The 17,513-nt window shown below is 42.2% G+C and overlaps 1 protein-coding gene and 1 pseudogene across 2 annotated transcripts in view; one reads left to right on the top strand and one right to left on the bottom strand.

Annotated features, from left to right (window-relative positions):
* The window catches only part of TMEM255A (transmembrane protein 255A), a 52,102-nt gene that overhangs the window by 4,961 nt on the left and 29,628 nt on the right, over nt 1-17,513 (bottom strand). For both annotated transcript variants that reach the window (XM_054545015.2, XM_002832056.5), the window contains 2 exons: nt 13,338-13,500; nt 4,682-4,825 (listed from right to left, as the gene is read on the bottom strand). In XM_054545015.2, coding sequence (XP_054400990.1) covers nt 4,682-4,825; nt 13,338-13,500 — 307 coding nt within the window. The remainder of the gene's footprint in view (nt 1-4,681; nt 4,826-13,337; nt 13,501-17,513) is intronic.
* On the top strand, nt 7,210-9,972 carry LOC112130884 (prefoldin subunit 4-like; annotated as a pseudogene).

Genomic DNA, 17,513 nt, shown 5'->3' on the forward strand with positions numbered 1-17,513 from the left:
CACAAAGAGCCCGGGAACTGGCTGGTGATAATTACTAGTTAAAGACACTGTGTCCCGAGGGTAAAATCCAAAATCTGTTGGTATTGTGCATACCCTCTCTGTTCTGCCCCCGGAAGCAAAGCCTGGGGAGATGGAGAAAAGAGTGGGTAAAAGAAAGAGGAAAAAAAAAAAGGATGAGTCAGGAACAAGGGAAAGGAGGGGAAGAAAGGAAAGACTTGACAGCGGGGTGGCGGGCGGGTGGCAGGGGGAAGAAAAAGTTGAGTGATAGCAACAACAGCCTTCTAAGGCTCTCAGCAACCTGTGCCATAAACTGTACCCTCCTAGGATCAAAGCAATCCTTTTACTAAATGGGCCCAATTTATAATGAGTAACTTTTATTGGCTAGGATGAAACCTAGTATACCCTCGTGATTTAATAAAGAGGAAAAATAGAGGCACTTTTGAATTGCATAGGTTGAGACTTTTGTTTTAAGCTTAAACTTGGCCGGTCACCAAATGGATAGGAAAGGGACCATTCCATGGTTAGAGTAAAGTAAGGGTACTGGCCCAGTATGCCAGACTGGGAAATATTGCTGGGAACCTTGAGGGGTTTATAAATAGCTGGGTTTAATTTCCCAGCAGAAGTAAAAACTGATGCTTTGTACCCTACAGATTTTGGACTACTTGGCTAAAGCTGAAGGGGTGGTGGGGAAATATTGCAAAGGACAAGAGAAATGAGTGTTGAATAGATGAGCAAGGAGGCAAAGGTAGTCTCAGCTTATATCCTTCCTGCTTTGGAGTATGGGGAGTTCCTGAGAAGCAAGGACACCCTGGAGCCCAGAGTTTGAAAGAATCCAGTTTCTCTAAGCTCAGCACTCAAAATTTCCTCAGGGCCAGCTGATCAGACCCAAATCCTTGCTCATGTCTGACGACAAGAAGTGTTTCCCAAGCTTCCTCACTGGACAGCTACCCAATAAGGGTATGACTTTGAGGGGTTAAAACAAAACATTATAAGTCTTTTTTCCTCATCCTCCTATTAGCCTCAGGGTCAAAAGGAAGTTGAAATCACCAAACCCAAAGTCACAGAAATAGTCCTACTTGGAAATAACCAAAATGGGAAGTCATTCAGAAGAAAGTCTAGAAAGGTCCATTTTCTGGCTGTAACTTAGGTCATTTTACAATCAGAAGAGCATGAGGGAGCTCTGGCCTTCTGGGGGTGGGTCTGTGCTTCAGGTGGTTTTATTGTCAGATCTGGAGTGCATTTGCTGACTGCTTTTTATTTATCTGGGAATATAAGCAGATGTTTCTTGGCCTCTTGACTTTCCTTTTTTTTTTTTGAGACGGAGTTTCTCTCCTGTTGCCCAGGCTGGAGTGCAATGGTGTGATCTCGGCTCACCACAACCTCCACCTCCCGGGTTCAAGTGATTCTCCTGCCTCAGCCTCCCGAGTAGCTGTGATTACAGGCATGCACCACCATGCCTGGCTAATTTTGTATTTTTAGTAGAGATGGGGTTTCTCCGTGTTGGTCAGGCTGGTCTCGAACTCCCGACCTCAGGTGATCACCTGCCTTGGCCTCCCAAAATGCTGGGATTACAGGCGTGAGCCACTGCGCCTGGCTGACTTTCTTGTGTAAAGAATGGTATTTTTGCCTATGAAACTATAAGGGAATGAAACTTGGTGAGCAAAAGAAAGCTAAACTAAAATACTAAAATGAAACCATTTAAGTTCTAGAGAGAAATCACTTAAAATCTTACCCCCTCAAGACTTAGGCTATACAATTATAAAGTCTTCAAACAGGAAATACTAAAGACATCTTGAGCCTAGGGAAAGAAGTGGGAGACATATAAGAAGTGTCCAAGCAGCTCCTGAATTCCCCTCTGAGAAATGCATGAAGGAATCCTTTTTCAGTGGGGATCAATTTAATAATTTAATAAAAAAGAGTAAAGAGACCCTTTCTGAGGACCATGAGTAGGAAGCCCACGATTTAAACCAGTAGAAAGTATAAATATCCCTAAATTAACTGGGGAAAGATCTGTGCTCCACTTAGATTCACAACTTCAAAAATCCCCCAACCCAATCTCTGGAATCAGTCAGCCCTAGATATAAATCCTTACTCTTTCACTTACCACCTCTGTGACTTTGGTGAAGTCATTTAATCTCTCCATGATTCAGTCATCTTATCTTAAAAATGGCAATTGCAAGAGTACTTCTCTCAAAGAGGTCAATGACTGAATGATGATATATGTAAAGCACTTAGCACAATGCTTAGTACATAGTAAGTACTCAGTGAATAGTAGCTGTTATTAAAAAGTAAGGGCGGGCCAGGCATGGTGGCTCATGCCTGTAATCCCAGCACTTTGGGAGGCCGAGGCGGGTGAATCACGAGGTCAGGAGTTTGAAACCAGCCTGGCCAGCATGGTGAAACCCTGTCTCTACAAAAGATACAAAAAAAAAAAAAAAAAAAATAGCCGGGTGTGGTGGCACACACCTGTAATCCCAGCTACTCAGGAGGCTGAGGCAGGAGAATCGCTTGACCCCAGGAGGTGGAGGTTGCAGTGAGCCAAGATTGTGCCATTGCACTCCAGCCTGGGCAACAGGGCAAGACTCTGTCTCAAAAAAAAAAAAAAAAAGGAGAGGCTTCTAACAATCCCCAAAGTCCTGCTACAAGCCCATAGTATAGGTTTGGACTAGGTAGCTAAATCTGTATCCCTTTTCTGGGTTAGTTATGCTGTTTCCATAGCATTCTGGGTAATGTTTTCTTTACTTTTTTGTCCCCACTACTGTCCCCTGACCCCCCACTCCCAAGTCCCTAGACTAATGCAGGGCCTGTCTCATTTAATTTCTATTTCCACAGCTCCTGGCTCAATGCGTGGCACATGGAACATAGAGTAAACATTGATTGAACTGAAACCAACAATCCAAGTCACTGTTGGCATTCTGAATCTTGCTTTCATTTCTGGGGTAGGATTTGAATGAGGAATGATGGCTCCATACCCAAAAGAGAGGTTTCCTATCTTATAATTTGTGGTAACCATCACCAGATGTATTATTGTCCCTACTTAAAGGGTTCATTATAAAGTGCAAATTCCTGAAATCAATGTAATTTACTTTGATATAAAAGTAGAGGAGGCCTCTTGGGCTAGACCCATGTGTGACTCCTCTATTTAAGGATGACTTTTTATTATAGGGACCCCAAGAGAATGATGACCTTCCTTGTTTTAGCTTCAACATCCTTGCATTCTCTTGAAGAATTCCTTGTTGCCTCGGTCACTATTGAAATTATCTATGCCCTTCTTGAACATATTTTTGTTTTCCAGTCTATACTACCTATTTGGGTAACAAGTTACCTGAGTTGTCTACCTGTGTACACAGTAGGCTTTAGAACGAATTTTATCATTATATTTTCTAAGCTTTAACCCATTTATGCCTAGTGTCCCATTATTGGAACGCTAAGCTTGTGGGAGTTATTTATGTCCTCCTGCTCAAGGTCATCGCCAAGGTCTGATTTTTCACAAAAAAATCTGCAACCTCTGGCATCAATGGGTTAACAGATACGTTTTTGAACTAGTACTATATTTTATACAAGTGAACGAGTGCATGTGCACACTATATGTATTATTATTGCATTATAGAGCCACAGACCTCTCTGAACGGTATCTAAACCAAACACAACAACACTTTATTCAACTTAATCAGAGTTTTAAGTTTCAATTATTTTGCCAAACTGAAGTTGAAATTAGGTTGCCCAAGGGCTTTGTATTGCCAAACTGGCTGGTTAATTGGAAGTACCCCCAGATAGTCGTACTTTTATGTCCCCATGGAACATTCATGGTCTCTTGATCAATAGAAGCAAATTTATTATGAGTTTCCCTTCCTTAAAAGGTATTTCCTTTGGTCTCTAAAGTTTGAATTAACTAGATTTTAGTGTAACCTTGCTCTTCTATTGTCAAGGGTTTATAATCATTATACATACCTAAAGGACCATTTCACTTGTTTGCCTAAAGTGTCTAGTTCAGTGTTGTGCATGCAATGAATTCCTTTTAAGTAAGTGCCTTTTTTGGTTCGTTTTTCTACTAGTAGTCACGGTTCAAAAGGAAAAGAGGAAAGTGCAAATTTGGTAACACTATTTCTGACCTACGTGATAACAGGGCAAAAGGGGGAGGGGTGTTATAAAAATACTCTGTGTATTGCTCTGTGTAGTCCTAGTTAGGAAGCCTGGAGAAAAAGAATGGGACTTCTTCCTCATTACAGGTTTGATTCAAACCTTTGTGTGGCTCAGAATGCCCTTGTGTTAAGGAGCGGGATTAGGCCTCTCCCCATATCAGAGGAATGGAAAAAGCCACTGTTGCACAGGGGTCCATGGTAGCGTACTAATGAGCTGCCATTTCCCAACTAGCTTATCTTCTCCTTAGTGTAGTTTAAGGCAATTTGGGATACCTTGATCCTACCTCCCTCTCTCCCTTTTTCTTCCATCTCTCTGTTTCTTCTCTTGGGCGGCTTCCACCCGCCCATCTCTGCCATCATTGCCTGCCTACATAGTCCTTAAGCTAGCACCCACAGGCTGCTGGCCATTAGGGAGATGCATGGCTACCTCATACATATGCAGACAATGGAAAGGTTCCATAATTGAATTTAGGGAGAGAACAAGAGAGCATGAGTGAGAACAAGGGTAATAGAGAGTTCTTTTTTCTTCCAAAACATACCTGAAAGTCATAAGCAGAATATGGTGGCAGGTGAGGAGGGCTATGGTAGTAGGTATTGTAGGATGCCACTTGGGGATGAGCATAGTAAGAAACTGTTGGATGGGTATTTTCAACAGAACAGTTCAGTGCTGGGAGAGTTGGGTTCTGTAGAAAAACACAAATTAGAAACAACATAAACAGTCATCACTAGGAGAATGGTTAAATAAACTTAGTACATCTATACTATGGAATACCATGCAGCTATTGATAAACAATGATGTGGACCTATTTAGAGAAGGTTGTCCAGGATATATTTTTATGTTTTAAAAGCCATTATGTTATATTAATATAACATGATCCCAATTTATGTTTTAAAAAAAGACCCCCAAAATTATACATGTATGTATGTTTGTAAATGCAAAGAAATTAACCTGGAAGGATGCATAGCAAACTGTTAACTGTGGTTTATCTCTGGGGAGGGGAGTAGAATTAGGAGGTATATAGGGATTCTTAACTTTCTACTATATATGTCAAAATGTTTACAACGAATTTGTATTGTGTCATTTTCCCCAAACTTTTTAACTTGAAAAATTTAAACCTATAGAAAAGTTGAAATCATTTGTGTGATTTTTAAAAACAAGAATTAAAAAGAAAAAATAAGACTCAAAATGCAAAACATCAAATAGACAAGGCCGAACAAGCTAGTGTTCTTGCTGTGACAGAGTGTGTTCAATCACAAAGAATTTGTAAAAGTTGTAAGGATTCTTAGAGATCCCAACCTTGCTAAGGGGGTCTCCTGAAGACAAGAAGGTTATTCATTTCTCATCAGCCCTGTAGAGTAGAGGCAAAATCCTAGCAGTGCACAGAAGCCATGAAAGACCAAGAGGAATATATTGATCCCCCCCCTCTTTTTTTTCAAATAAAACGATGCAGACATAATTTTATATCCTTTTCACAACCTGGTGGTGTGTGTAGCCCTTCAAGGGTTAAAGCTAACCTTGTCCAGAATGGAGGCCCTGCTCTCATCAGAGCCAAAGCACTGCTAAAGGAAGTTACCACTACTCATTAGTTCCCAAGTAGGACTGTGCTTTGTGCCACATGGATCAAGGGGTGGGGTAAATGATTTTTCCATCTTCTATGTCATTGATACCTCCCCCATTCATGTGTATAATTGAGAGCTGTCTGAAAAATCAATGTGTCTTCCTTCTGGAACATAGCTACAGCACATTAACAGAGAAGCAGAAGCTTCCTCTCAAGTGATGAAAATGTGTAGGCAGGCTTTGGCAGTCACAAAGGCAACCATGTTAGGGTGTTGGCAGGGGGAAACTCCCTTCCAGCAAGTTTCAACACAGTTCTGTTGCTCTCTTCCTTGGAGTGGGTTACTGTTTACATCTCTAGGAGGTTTGAAGAGCTACAAACCTCAGTCATAATGCAGCTCACAGACAGCCAGATAAATGTTTGTCAGCCTCTTTAATGTGTGAGAGAGGGCTGAGATCTTGACCATTCCAAGGGCTCACTTGCTTTACATTTACTCAGATATGCCCTTACCTCTCCACCAGAATTCTGAAAAGAAATTCTATCCCTGGGGAAGTACCAGAAATCATGTTCCCTTGGCATTCTGTCAATTAAAAACACACCCTCCAGCTCTTGCAAAATGAAACCAGCTCTTCTCTCTAAATAAATTAAGCCTAACTGTGGAGAAACAATCATGCAATGTAAACTATATAAAAGTTTTTGTGTGTTCAGCAAGGCCAAGGGTCTAGACAATATTTGAAAGGAAGTTGACTATTTAGAGAAGGCGACACAGAAGAAACATGAGAGTAAGATTAAATGGGTATAGGAAAGTTTCTGAAGAGAAGACAGTCGGGGTAGAGGATATAGAGAAAATGGACAAGCCAGCAAGAGAAGGAAGAAGAGGGAATGGGGAATGGAGTGAAGACTTAGTCAGGGATGGGGCAAAAGAGATGGGCCAAAATAGTGGTCTGGTTATATTTTAAATCAATAAATCTGATTTTACAATAAATTTGGGCCCTGTTTCTATTTGTGTGCACGTATAGGAGTGTGTGTTTGTGTGTGTGTGTGTATATGTGTATTTCTGTTAGAATTCTTGGGTTTATGTTGTGAGACGCCCGCCCTGCCCCCCATTATTGATCAGTAGAATTCTGAGCTCCAGTAACACAAAAGGTTACTAGGTAGCACAGCAAATGGTGAAAGCAATCTTGCCTGGACAAAACTGAGTCTATTCTGAGACAATGATTGTGGACTTTGGAAAGAATGCTACTTTTTTTTCCTCTCCAGTTTACTCTAAACCAGCGATACCAATTAGGAGAAAATGGAAAGATATATTCACTTTTTAAAAATTCATCTCAAATCCTCATATCTTTGGTCAACAAACACTTCTTCAAACATTTCTTTAAGATCTTTTTCACCAAGCACCTCTTGTCAGGGTTCCTTTCAGGATCCCACAACTTTGGAAATGGTGGTTCCTAGCTGATTCCATTGAAGGCTGCCAGCTCGCAGCCCTCGGCTCCTGTCCTCACTCTCTGGAAATGGCGTTCATCAGCCAGCACCCCTGGGCCTCCCTGCAGACCCCGGGGACTCTACTCAGGGAGAGGCACATCACAAGTCACCAACCACACTTGGATGTAGGCTAAGGATTGTACTTAGGCTCACCTGAATGATGTTCCTGGACTTTTTACACCTTGGTCTTATTTTAATAGAGTGATCTAGGCAATGATTCCTCCTTGGTATCCTTATCTGTGCCCCCACTGCTGTTCTCTAATCTCATGAATCAAAGATCTTCTCCCCAGATCTTTGCTTTCATTTTTTTTCTGCCCTGGTCCTTGATAGAGTTCCCAGGATTGACATTTGATAATGCTGGGTACTTCCCTTGCTCTCCTTCCGTACTGTGAAAGAAGCTCCCAACAGGTGGAAACAACTTGCTTTTAATTTTTTAATTAAATCAACTAAACAAAGGAGGTAATATCTGTTAAAACACTCATAGAACCAGAAAGGGCTACCCAAATGTTAGTCAGGGGCAGCTGGGATGGAATAGAAAGAGCAAAGGCTCTGGCATTTGACAAATCTGGGCTCCAGTCCCAGTTCTGCTACTCAGCTCTGGGCAAGTCACTTGACCCCTCTTGGCCTGTTTCCTCACCTGTTAAACAGAGACAGTAATACCTACCTCATGAGGTAGTAATAGTGAAGATTAACTGCAAAAGCACTTTGCAGAGGGTTAGGGGCCATTATTGCCGCTATCAGGACAGACCATCAGCAAACCCATTTTTTCCTCAGGAGATCAAAGATAACAGTGAAATTAAGAACGCAGAAACAAATCTATATATCTACAGTTAATTGATTTTTGACAAGGTTGCTAGCTAGGATCATAAAGTAGGGAAAGAGCAGTGTATTCAACAGATGTGCTGGGAAAACTGGATATCCACGTGAAAAAGAATGAAATTGAACCCCTAACTTATACTAGATATAAAAATTAAATCAAAATGTGTCAAAGCCCTAAATGTAACAGCTAAAACTATAAAATTCTTAGACAAAAATGTGGAAATCATGACCTTGAGCTTGGCAATAGATTCTTAGATATAACACTAAAAGCACAAGCAACAAAAGATAGATAAATGACACTTCACCAAAATTATAAACTTTTGTGCATCAAAGGCCATTATCAACAAAGTGAAAAGACAACTCACAGCATGGGAGGAAGTACTTGCAAATCACATATTTGATAATGGTCTAGTATCCGCTATTTATAAAGAACTCTTACAACTCAACAACAACAAAACAGATTTAAAAATGGGCAGGATTCTTGGTCAGTGGCCAGGTCTCAGCTACAGCAGGGGAGTGGAGGGTGTGGGATGCTGGGGGTGCCCAGCTCTGAAGCTCAGTGCGGGGCCCAAGACTGAGGCCCCCAGCCCTTACAGCTGCTCCGTGGGGAGCCCTGTCTGCACCCAGGGCCCTGAGCATTTGCTTAGTCACCTGGCTTGTTGAGGCAGGGTGTCCCCAGGCCGGAATCCATGGAGGGCTCTGGGCACCTCTCTCAGTACTGACGGTGCCTCTGGGGAGCATGAGGACCCTGCAGCCCAGGCCTTGTCCTTAGGGTGTGGGAAACTGAAGGTCCCATTGACTGAGGTTGGCTTTTATGCACTTGATGCACTGATACGGTTTGGATTTGTGTCCCCACCCAAATCTCCTCTTGAACTGTAATCCCTGTAATCCCCAGGTGTTGAGGGAGAGACCTGGTGGGAGGTGACTGGATCATGGGAGTGGTTCCCCCATGCTGCTGTTCTGATGATAGTGAGTGAGTTCTCACGAGATCTGATGGTTTTATAAGGGGCTCTTCCCCCTTTGCTTCCTTCACATGCGCTCTCGCCTGTTGCCATGAAAGATGTGCCTGCTTCTCCTTCTGCCATGATTGTAAGTTTCCTGAGGCCTCCTCAGTTATGCAGAGCTGAGTCAATTAAACCTCTCTTCTTTATAAATTACCCAGTCTTGGGCAGTTCTTTTTTTTTTTTTTTTTTTTTTTTTGAGACGCAGTCTCACTCTATTGCCCAGGCTGGAGTGCAATGGCACGATTTCAGCTCACTGCAACCTCCACCTCCCAGGTTCAAGTGATTCTCCTGCCTCAGCCTCCCGAGTAGCTGGGATTACAGGCATGCACCACCATGCCCGGCTAATTTTTGTATTTTTAGTAGAGACAGCATTTCACTGTGTTGGCCAAGCTAGTCTCAAACTCCTGACCTCGTAATCTGCCCACCTCGGCCTCCTAAAGGGCTGGGATTACAGGTGTGAGCCACTGCACCTGGCCGGGCAGTTCTTTATAGCAGTGTGAGAATGGACTAATACATGCACTTTACCTGGGTTATCACATCAGCCCTCACAAGTCCACAGGTAGGTGCTACTAGTACTGTTGTTTACAGGCTGCAGAAAATTTCAATGCTACTTTTGAAGATCAACATTAGGTAAACAAATTTGCAAGGAATATGAGTAGAATCACAGAGCTGAAGGAAGAAACAGAAGTTAAAAGGAAACAACTCCACAATTTAGAAGTTGTTTGCAATGGCATCATGCTTGCAGATGATGACTGCTTAATGATACCTTATCAAATTGGTGATGTTTTCATTAGCCATTCTCAAGATGAAACACAAGAAATGTTAGAAGAAGCAAAGAAAAATTGGTAAGAAGAAACTGATGCCTTAGAATCCAGAGTGGTATCAATTCAGTGAGTGTTAGTAGATTTGAAACTTCAGTTATATACAAAATTTGGGGGTAACATAAACCTTGAAGCTGATGAAAATTAAACATTTTATAATACTTTAAAATTTTGTTTAACAATCTTGAATATTGTTTGGAAAATAAAAAATGGGCAAAAACTTGATAGATATTTCTCCAAAGAAGATATACATACAAATTGCACACAAACATATAAAAAGTGCCCAACATCACTGGTCAGCAGGGAAGTACAAATCAAAACCACAACAAGATACAACTTTGCGCCCACTAGAATGTTTATAATTTTTTTGAGAAAGCGTTGGTGAGGATGTGAAGAAATTGGAACCCTCACACACTGCAGGTAGGAACGTAAAATGACACAGCTGCCGTGGAAAACAGTTTGGCAGCTCCTCAAAAAGTTAAACATAGAATTACCAAATGACCCAGCAATTCCACCTATAGGTGGAAAAAGAATTGGAAGCAGGTAATCAAACAAGTACTTGTACGTGATTGTTCATGGCAGCACTATTCTCAGTAGCTAAAACGTGAAAACAACCCAAATGTACATCGATGGATAAAAAACTAAACAAAATGTGGTCTATCCATACAATGGAATATTATTCAGCCATAAAAAGAAATGAAGCACTGATATATGCTACAAGGTAGATGAATCTTAAAAACAAAAAAATATGATAAGTGAAAGGAGCCAGACCCAGAAGTTCAAATATTGCATGATTCCATTTATAGAAAATACCTATAATAGGTAAATCCATAGGGACAGACAGTAGATTAGGGGTTGCTCAGGGAAGGGGCAACAAGGAGTGATTGTTTAATGGGTATAGGTTTCAGGTAATGAAAAAGTTCTAGAACTAGACAGAAATGATGATTGCACAACACTGTGAGTGTACTAAATGCCACTGAATTGTACACTTTGAAGTGATCAATTTTATGTTTGTGACTTCCACCTCAATTTTTTTTAAAGGGGCACAGTGAGGGAAAACAGGGGACTAAAGCTAAGGCTAAAAGCTTGGCAGGGTTGTATCCCTTAGCATATCATCCTCCTACTCCTCCCTTCTTTCCAACTTCCAGAAATTTCTTGAAAGTGTCCATCTAGCCACTCTCCCTGTCTTCCTCAGATGCCCTTTGCCTTCAAAATCCAATTCTTTCCATCACCATGGAAAAGGGTCTTATCAAATCCTTCACGCTGAGAGATTAGTAACTCAAAGTATAAACACCTCTGTGGCCTACTAGCCTATTCCTTTGTTTAATACATGCATTTTGAAAGTGGACAAGGAGAAAAAGGACAATGCTTATCTTAAAGTAAGGAATAAAACATGGTGGCAGTTTCAGCGCCCACAGTAGGGTAAAATTGGAGAGGGGGAAGCTTACAGGCACCCCACAGAGCCTACCAAGTAGCTACCACCTACTCCATTTGTGCAACAAGGTATCTCTGCCATCCAAGCCTGAAAGCTCTAGGGACAATTTAGAGAACTCTTAACACCCATCCTGAGGTCCCATCTCCTCAACTTGCCAAACCTGGGAGCTTCTCTTCCAGCCAAAGCTGCTGAGATTCCACACAATACCTGTACTTTCATCTGCCCCCTGGGGAAAGTCTCCAAGAACAAAGGGCATTCTTTTCTCCAAAGAAGCCCCAACCCAGAAACAGCTTTTTTTTGCAGCTCTCTAACCTAAAAGTTTCCTCAAGGCCAAATTTACAGGAAATCCTTTTCCCTCCTGGGGCTCCACCTTTGTTGATGCTTCCCCTACTTGTTAGTGCTTGGGCATTCCAGAGTCCGGGGAGGGAAGCTGGGATGAGAAATGTGCGGATGAGAGAGGGAGAGAAAGAAGAAAGACAGAGTGCAGATGGGCAAGAAAGGATTTCTTTTGACTTAGAGTCACTAGCAGGAACACTTAATACTTCCAGTCAGCCCAGTACTGCTGGAGACTTGCAATCCAAAACGACAGAGTTTCTTTCTTTTCCCTTGTCCTACCCCACCTTTCACTTTCCAACATTCATCCTTTTGACAGTGCAGAATCAAATTACAAACTGCCTTTCAGGTTTCTGTTTTTCAGGGACCCCAAAATCTGACAGAAACAGCCAAGGGCCTAGGGGCTAATTTCTGGGGTCAAAGGAAAGTCCCTCTTAGGCACAAAATAATTCCATAAACAGATGTGGGACGTTCATTTAAAGCAGTGATATTCAATCATGGCTGCAGATCAGAATTACCTGGGAGCTTAAAAAAAAACCAAAAAACCAAAAAACAAAACCTGATGCCTGGGCTTCAGTTTAGACCAATTAAATCAGAATCTTTAGAGAAGTAGCACAAGCATTTTTTTTTTTTTTTTTTTTTTTTTTTTTTTTTTTTTTTTTTTTTTTTTAGAGACAGAGTCTCACTCTGTCACCCAGGCTGGAGTGCAGTGGTACAATCATGGCTTACTGCAATCTCAACCTCCTGGGCTCAAGTGATCCTCCCATTTCAGCCTCCCAAGTAGCTGGGACTACAGGTATGTGCCACTACACCCAGCTAATTAAAAAAAGTTGTTTTTTCTTAATAGAGACAGGGGCTGTTGCTCAGCCTAGTCTCAAATCCCTGGGCTTAGTCAATCCTCCTGTCTTGGCCTCCCGAAGGGCTGAGATTGCAAGCATGAGCCACCATGCTGGGCAGGTGATTCTTATATGAAGCCAGGTTGATAACCATAACTCAAAGCTATTATCTCCATAATTAGAGATCTAGGTTTATCAAATAAGCAAATAAATGCTTAGAAATGCCTTAGAAGGAAAGGAAAAAAAGAAGCCTACTATATGGAGTACCTACTGAATGCTGAGTCCTGCTGTGCTTTTGCACACACGCACACAAAAATGGAAAAGATTTGGAAGGGAAGAATGGAAAGTGGGGAGGCTGAGGTTGAGGTCCAAGTTGAAGGCAAGACCTGGCAAGCAACTTAGCCTACAGCTGGCTCTGCGAATGCAAACAAAAAAGAGCCCAGATGCTCTTTCTGAAGAAACTTCAGGATGAAATACCTGGGGAGGGGAAGACTAGCATTAATCCTACGTACAGCTAAAATAACCTTTCCTTCCATCTCTCCCAAAGTTTGTTAGGGGAAAACTATTCCCAAAAAATTTTACTAAAAGTGTAGGGTGGGGCTATAAAAGACTATGTTTATATAACCAGTGCGAATAGGGGAACTGAGAACACCCCTTCCTCCTTTCACCACCCACCCCCAGAAGGTGCCTGCAGAACACAGGTAATTTGTGTATAACAAGAAATATTTGCAGACTGATGACATTACCTGGCTCCTTCAACTTGAGACATTTGAAGGCAGCTACATCCTTGAAGCAATTGCTTCTGATTCTTCCCTTCAAAATATGTGTCTGCATTTCCCCCAACTGCCTAGCCTTCCCCCTATGCCCAACAGGGGCCACTGTGAAATGCCAAGTAAATTCTTTCCTTACCATGTCCTTAAAGCCTCCAAGGACAGCGGCAGTGATGATGCCCAGGAACAGGCCAACGATGTTGAGGATGGTGGCAGACCAGAGCAGGTGGTAGAGGTGGATGATATCTTGGCAACTGCTGACATCGATGTATTCGTAGTACCCACCAGTGATCTCCACTCGGCTGGACAGGGAGAAGCATGCTCCAGTCAGTCTCCAGGGAGCAGGCTGTCCTCCCCGGCCCCCTCCCCAACCCTGGGATTGGGCTACCATACAGCTCAGTGAAAAGACAGGTGGGCAGGTGGGGAGCTACAGTGACAGACATCATAGCCATGTACTATAATAAATCAAAGTGTGATTGTTTATCCCCACTCCCCGAAAAAAACCTCCTACCTGCCAGAAAAATACTTGTAACCATCACTAACACTAATCCTAGATAGCACTTATTGACACTTGCTATGTACCAGGCACAATGCTAAGCATTTTACATATGTGAATTCATTGAATCTGTGCTGTTTAATGTGGTAGCTACTAGCCACATGTGGCTATTTAAATTTAAATTAAGTAAAATTAAGTAAAAAAAACAATTCAGTTGGTAAGTCTCACCAGTCACATTTCAAGTGCTCAATAGTCACATGTGGCTAGTGTTTACTATACTGGACAGAGCAGATTACAGAACATTTCCATCATTGCAGAAAGTTCTGCAAATCCTTACAGTATTCTATCAAATAGGGACTATCATCATGCCCATTTTACGGATGAAGAAAGTGAAGCACAGAGAAGTTAAAGAACTTGCCCGTCATAAGTGGTAGAACTGGGACCTGAATTCAGGCTTCAAAGACTTCAGTGTATGCCCTCTCAAAACGAAACAAACAAAAAAAACAAACAAATAAACAAAAACCAGTGTTCTGGTAAAGAGCTAAAGCTGAGTTGCTACACAAAACCTGAAAGTCGCCTCCGTGGGGAGGCCTTTCTTGACCACTCTGTCCAAAGACCTGCCTTCCCAGCCCTGTCGCTCTCTATCACATTATCCACTATGGAATGAATTTTGTCCCTCCAAATTCATGTGTTAAAGCCCTATCCCCCAATGTGACTGTATTTTTAGACAGGGCTTTTAGAAGATAATTAAAGTTAAATGAGGCCACAAGGGTGGGGTCCTAATCGGATAGGATTGGTGGCTTTATAAGAAAAGGAAGATCTCGCTCTCCTCCTCCTCCTCCTCTTTTTCCCTCCTTCTCCCCTGACTTCCCTACTCCACGCCGCCCCCCACCCCGACCCCGCCTTTCTTTCTCTCCCTCCCTACTTGAATGTGAAAGGAAAGGTCACTGTGAGCACAGAGGGGAAGTGGCACAAGCCAGGTAGAGAGCCCTCACCAGATCTCGACCATGTTGGCACTCTGATCTTAGACTTCCAGCCTCCAGAATTGTGAGAAATAAGTACATTTCTATTGTTTAAGCCACCTGGTCTATGGTATGGTGTTATGGCAGCCCGAGCTAAGCAATACATCACCCTTTTCTAATTTCTCTGTAGCATTCATTCCTATATGAAAATATCTTACTGATGTATCTACTACGTTATTGTCTGCCTCCCCAACTTGAACGTGAGCTCCATGAGGGCAGTAACTGGTTCATTTTGCTCACTGCTGTGCTTGACACACAGTTGGTGTTACATAAATACCTGTGGAATTAATTAAATGAAAGTTCCTGTCCTCCTGGGTGTCACAAACTAGTTTACAACTTGGCCACTGGAGTTCATCACGAATCTAAAACACTGTGGTTCTTAAAGTCACAACGAAACGCCCTGGCATTAGGATGATTATTACATGTGACTCCCCTGCTATAAGAATGCAAAAAAGAAAACAGGAAAACAATCAAAGGTTGATCTCCAAAATGAATCAGAGAGGGATTATTCACATATAAAAAGACTTAAACTTTACAGGTGAATTTATCTTCAGATTCTTTTAAAGTCAGTGTTTCTCTAAGGAGGTGAAGTCAGTGTGGTTACAGGGCAGACTTCATCAGAATCATCTGTGTTTGTGTCTATGTGTGCCTGCCTGTTTGTATCAGTGTGTTATTTGTGTGTGCCTGTGGGTGTCTCTGCGTGTATCTGTGCATGTATCTTTGAGAAAGAGAGATGGTTAAGCATGCAGATTCCTAGGCCCAGCCCCAGTCCTACTGAATCTGGTAGAATCTCTGGGGATGGGGTCAGGAATCTGTGTTAACAAGCTCATCAATGTTTGAGACCCACTGTTTTTAATAGTAAGCTTCCGCAGTGGAATTTTTAAAAAAAATATTTTTTTGTAGAGACAGAGTCTTACTATGTTGGCCAGGCTGGTCTTGAACTCCTGGCATCAAGTGATACTCCCACATCAGCCTCCCCAAGTGCTGGGATTCCAGGTGTGAGCCACCACACTTGGCCCATAGTGGAATTTTAAGGGAGTTTCCATTAATCAGAGTTTGAATTGGATTTCAGTATTTTCAGGAGCATATCTCAAGAGCCCATGCATAAGCATACATTGTCTCCTATTAGCTGGCATTGTACTAGGCCCTGGGGATAGGGCAGGGAGGATGCATAGATTATTTACTGTCCCCAAAAAGGGACAGCTGTACAAGGACTATTCTCTGAAAAGGACAGACCTGTGTGTATGGGTGAGTGTGGAACTGCAGGAGCACCTTTGTGGCTTGGGAGTCAACTTCTGACATCCCCCAAATTATGTTTGCCTGCCTCCTAAAACACCAAGGGTGGACTAGTAGTATATATCGGCAGGCAGTATGCCATAGCTGACTCTGAAGTCAGACTGTGTTTGGATCCTGGCTCTGTCATCTATGCTCTGTCACTAGATGCTGACTCTAGCAACTTACTTTCTTACTCTTAGGTTACTTACTTTACTTAACTTCTCTGAGCCTGGGGGATGTAATGCCAGCAGGCATGAAAGCAGTACTCCAACATATAATAAAAGCCCCCACTAAAATATGTAGCTACATTTTGTTCCTTCTAAGAGCCAGCCTCTGGCAACACAATTCAAACCTTTGAGCCCTGTTCTTAAAGGTATTAACACTTTATTTTGTTTTTTGTTTGGTTGGTTGGTTGGTTGGGTTTTTTCTTTTTTTTTTTTTTTTCCTTCCTTCTTTTCTTCTCTTTTCTTTTTTCTTTTCTTTTTTTTTTTTTTGATGGGGTCTTGCTCTGTCACCCAGGCTGGAGTGCAGTGGTATGGTCATGGCTCACTGCAGCCTCAACCTCCTTGACTCAAGTGATCCTCCAACCTCAGCCTCCCAAGTAACTGGGACTGCAGGCTCACACCGCCATGCCCAGCTAAATTTTGTAGAGATGCGGTTTTGACATGTTGCCCAGGCTGGCCTCGAACTCCTAGGCTCAATCTATCCTCCCATTTCAGGCTCCCAAAGTCCTGGGATTACAGCCGTGAGCCACTGTGCCTGGCCAGTATTAAGACTTTGTAGGCACAAACCACAATATGGGAATAGGATAGTAGTTTGTTTTAAAATATTCAATAATTTTAGATAATATATACTTGGTTTCAGTTTGAGTGGTTCCAGCAGCCATTTAAATTTTTTTTTTCACTGAACCATGAAGGAAAAGAAAGCTAATTCTTAGATATGGTTCGGGTTTAGCAATTTAATGTGGTATTTTTCTGCTTGAGATTCAGGATTCCATTTGGTTCAGTCTCTGGGCAGAGCTTCCTCTGAAATTGCACCTTTTGCATTCCCACTGCTCCCATCATCATGCCTCCATCACTGTAAGGCTGTCCTGCCAGACCCTACTGCTGCCTGATTACTCTTCCTAAAACACTTTTAAAAATATGTCATTCACTTAATCAAAACCCTTCTGTGGCTCCCCAGTACCTTCAGGGGAGTGTTCAAATTCCTCAGTCTGCCAAAGTCCAGCCTCAAAATGGAGTATACACTCCGGCCAGGCTGGAGTCCACAGAAGCCCCACACTGGCTATGCTGGGTACTAATTCCAAACCTTTGCTCAGATTTCTCCCCTTGCATTGAAGGTATTGCTTTCTGTTCTCTGCCTATCCTAATCTCTGTCACTGCTCAAAGCTTCAATAGTGCCTTCTTCAAAGACGCCACTACCCATTCATTAGCTTTTTCCTTGGACTCCTATAGTCTATTCCTCTTAGTTTGGCACTTTGTATATATCAATAATTCAGTTATTTATTTAATCTAATATGTAT

Source organism: Pongo abelii, chromosome X, assembly GCF_028885655.2.
Source record: "Pongo abelii isolate AG06213 chromosome X, NHGRI_mPonAbe1-v2.0_pri, whole genome shotgun sequence".
NCBI classification, from domain to species: domain Eukaryota; kingdom Metazoa; phylum Chordata; class Mammalia; order Primates; family Hominidae; genus Pongo; species Pongo abelii.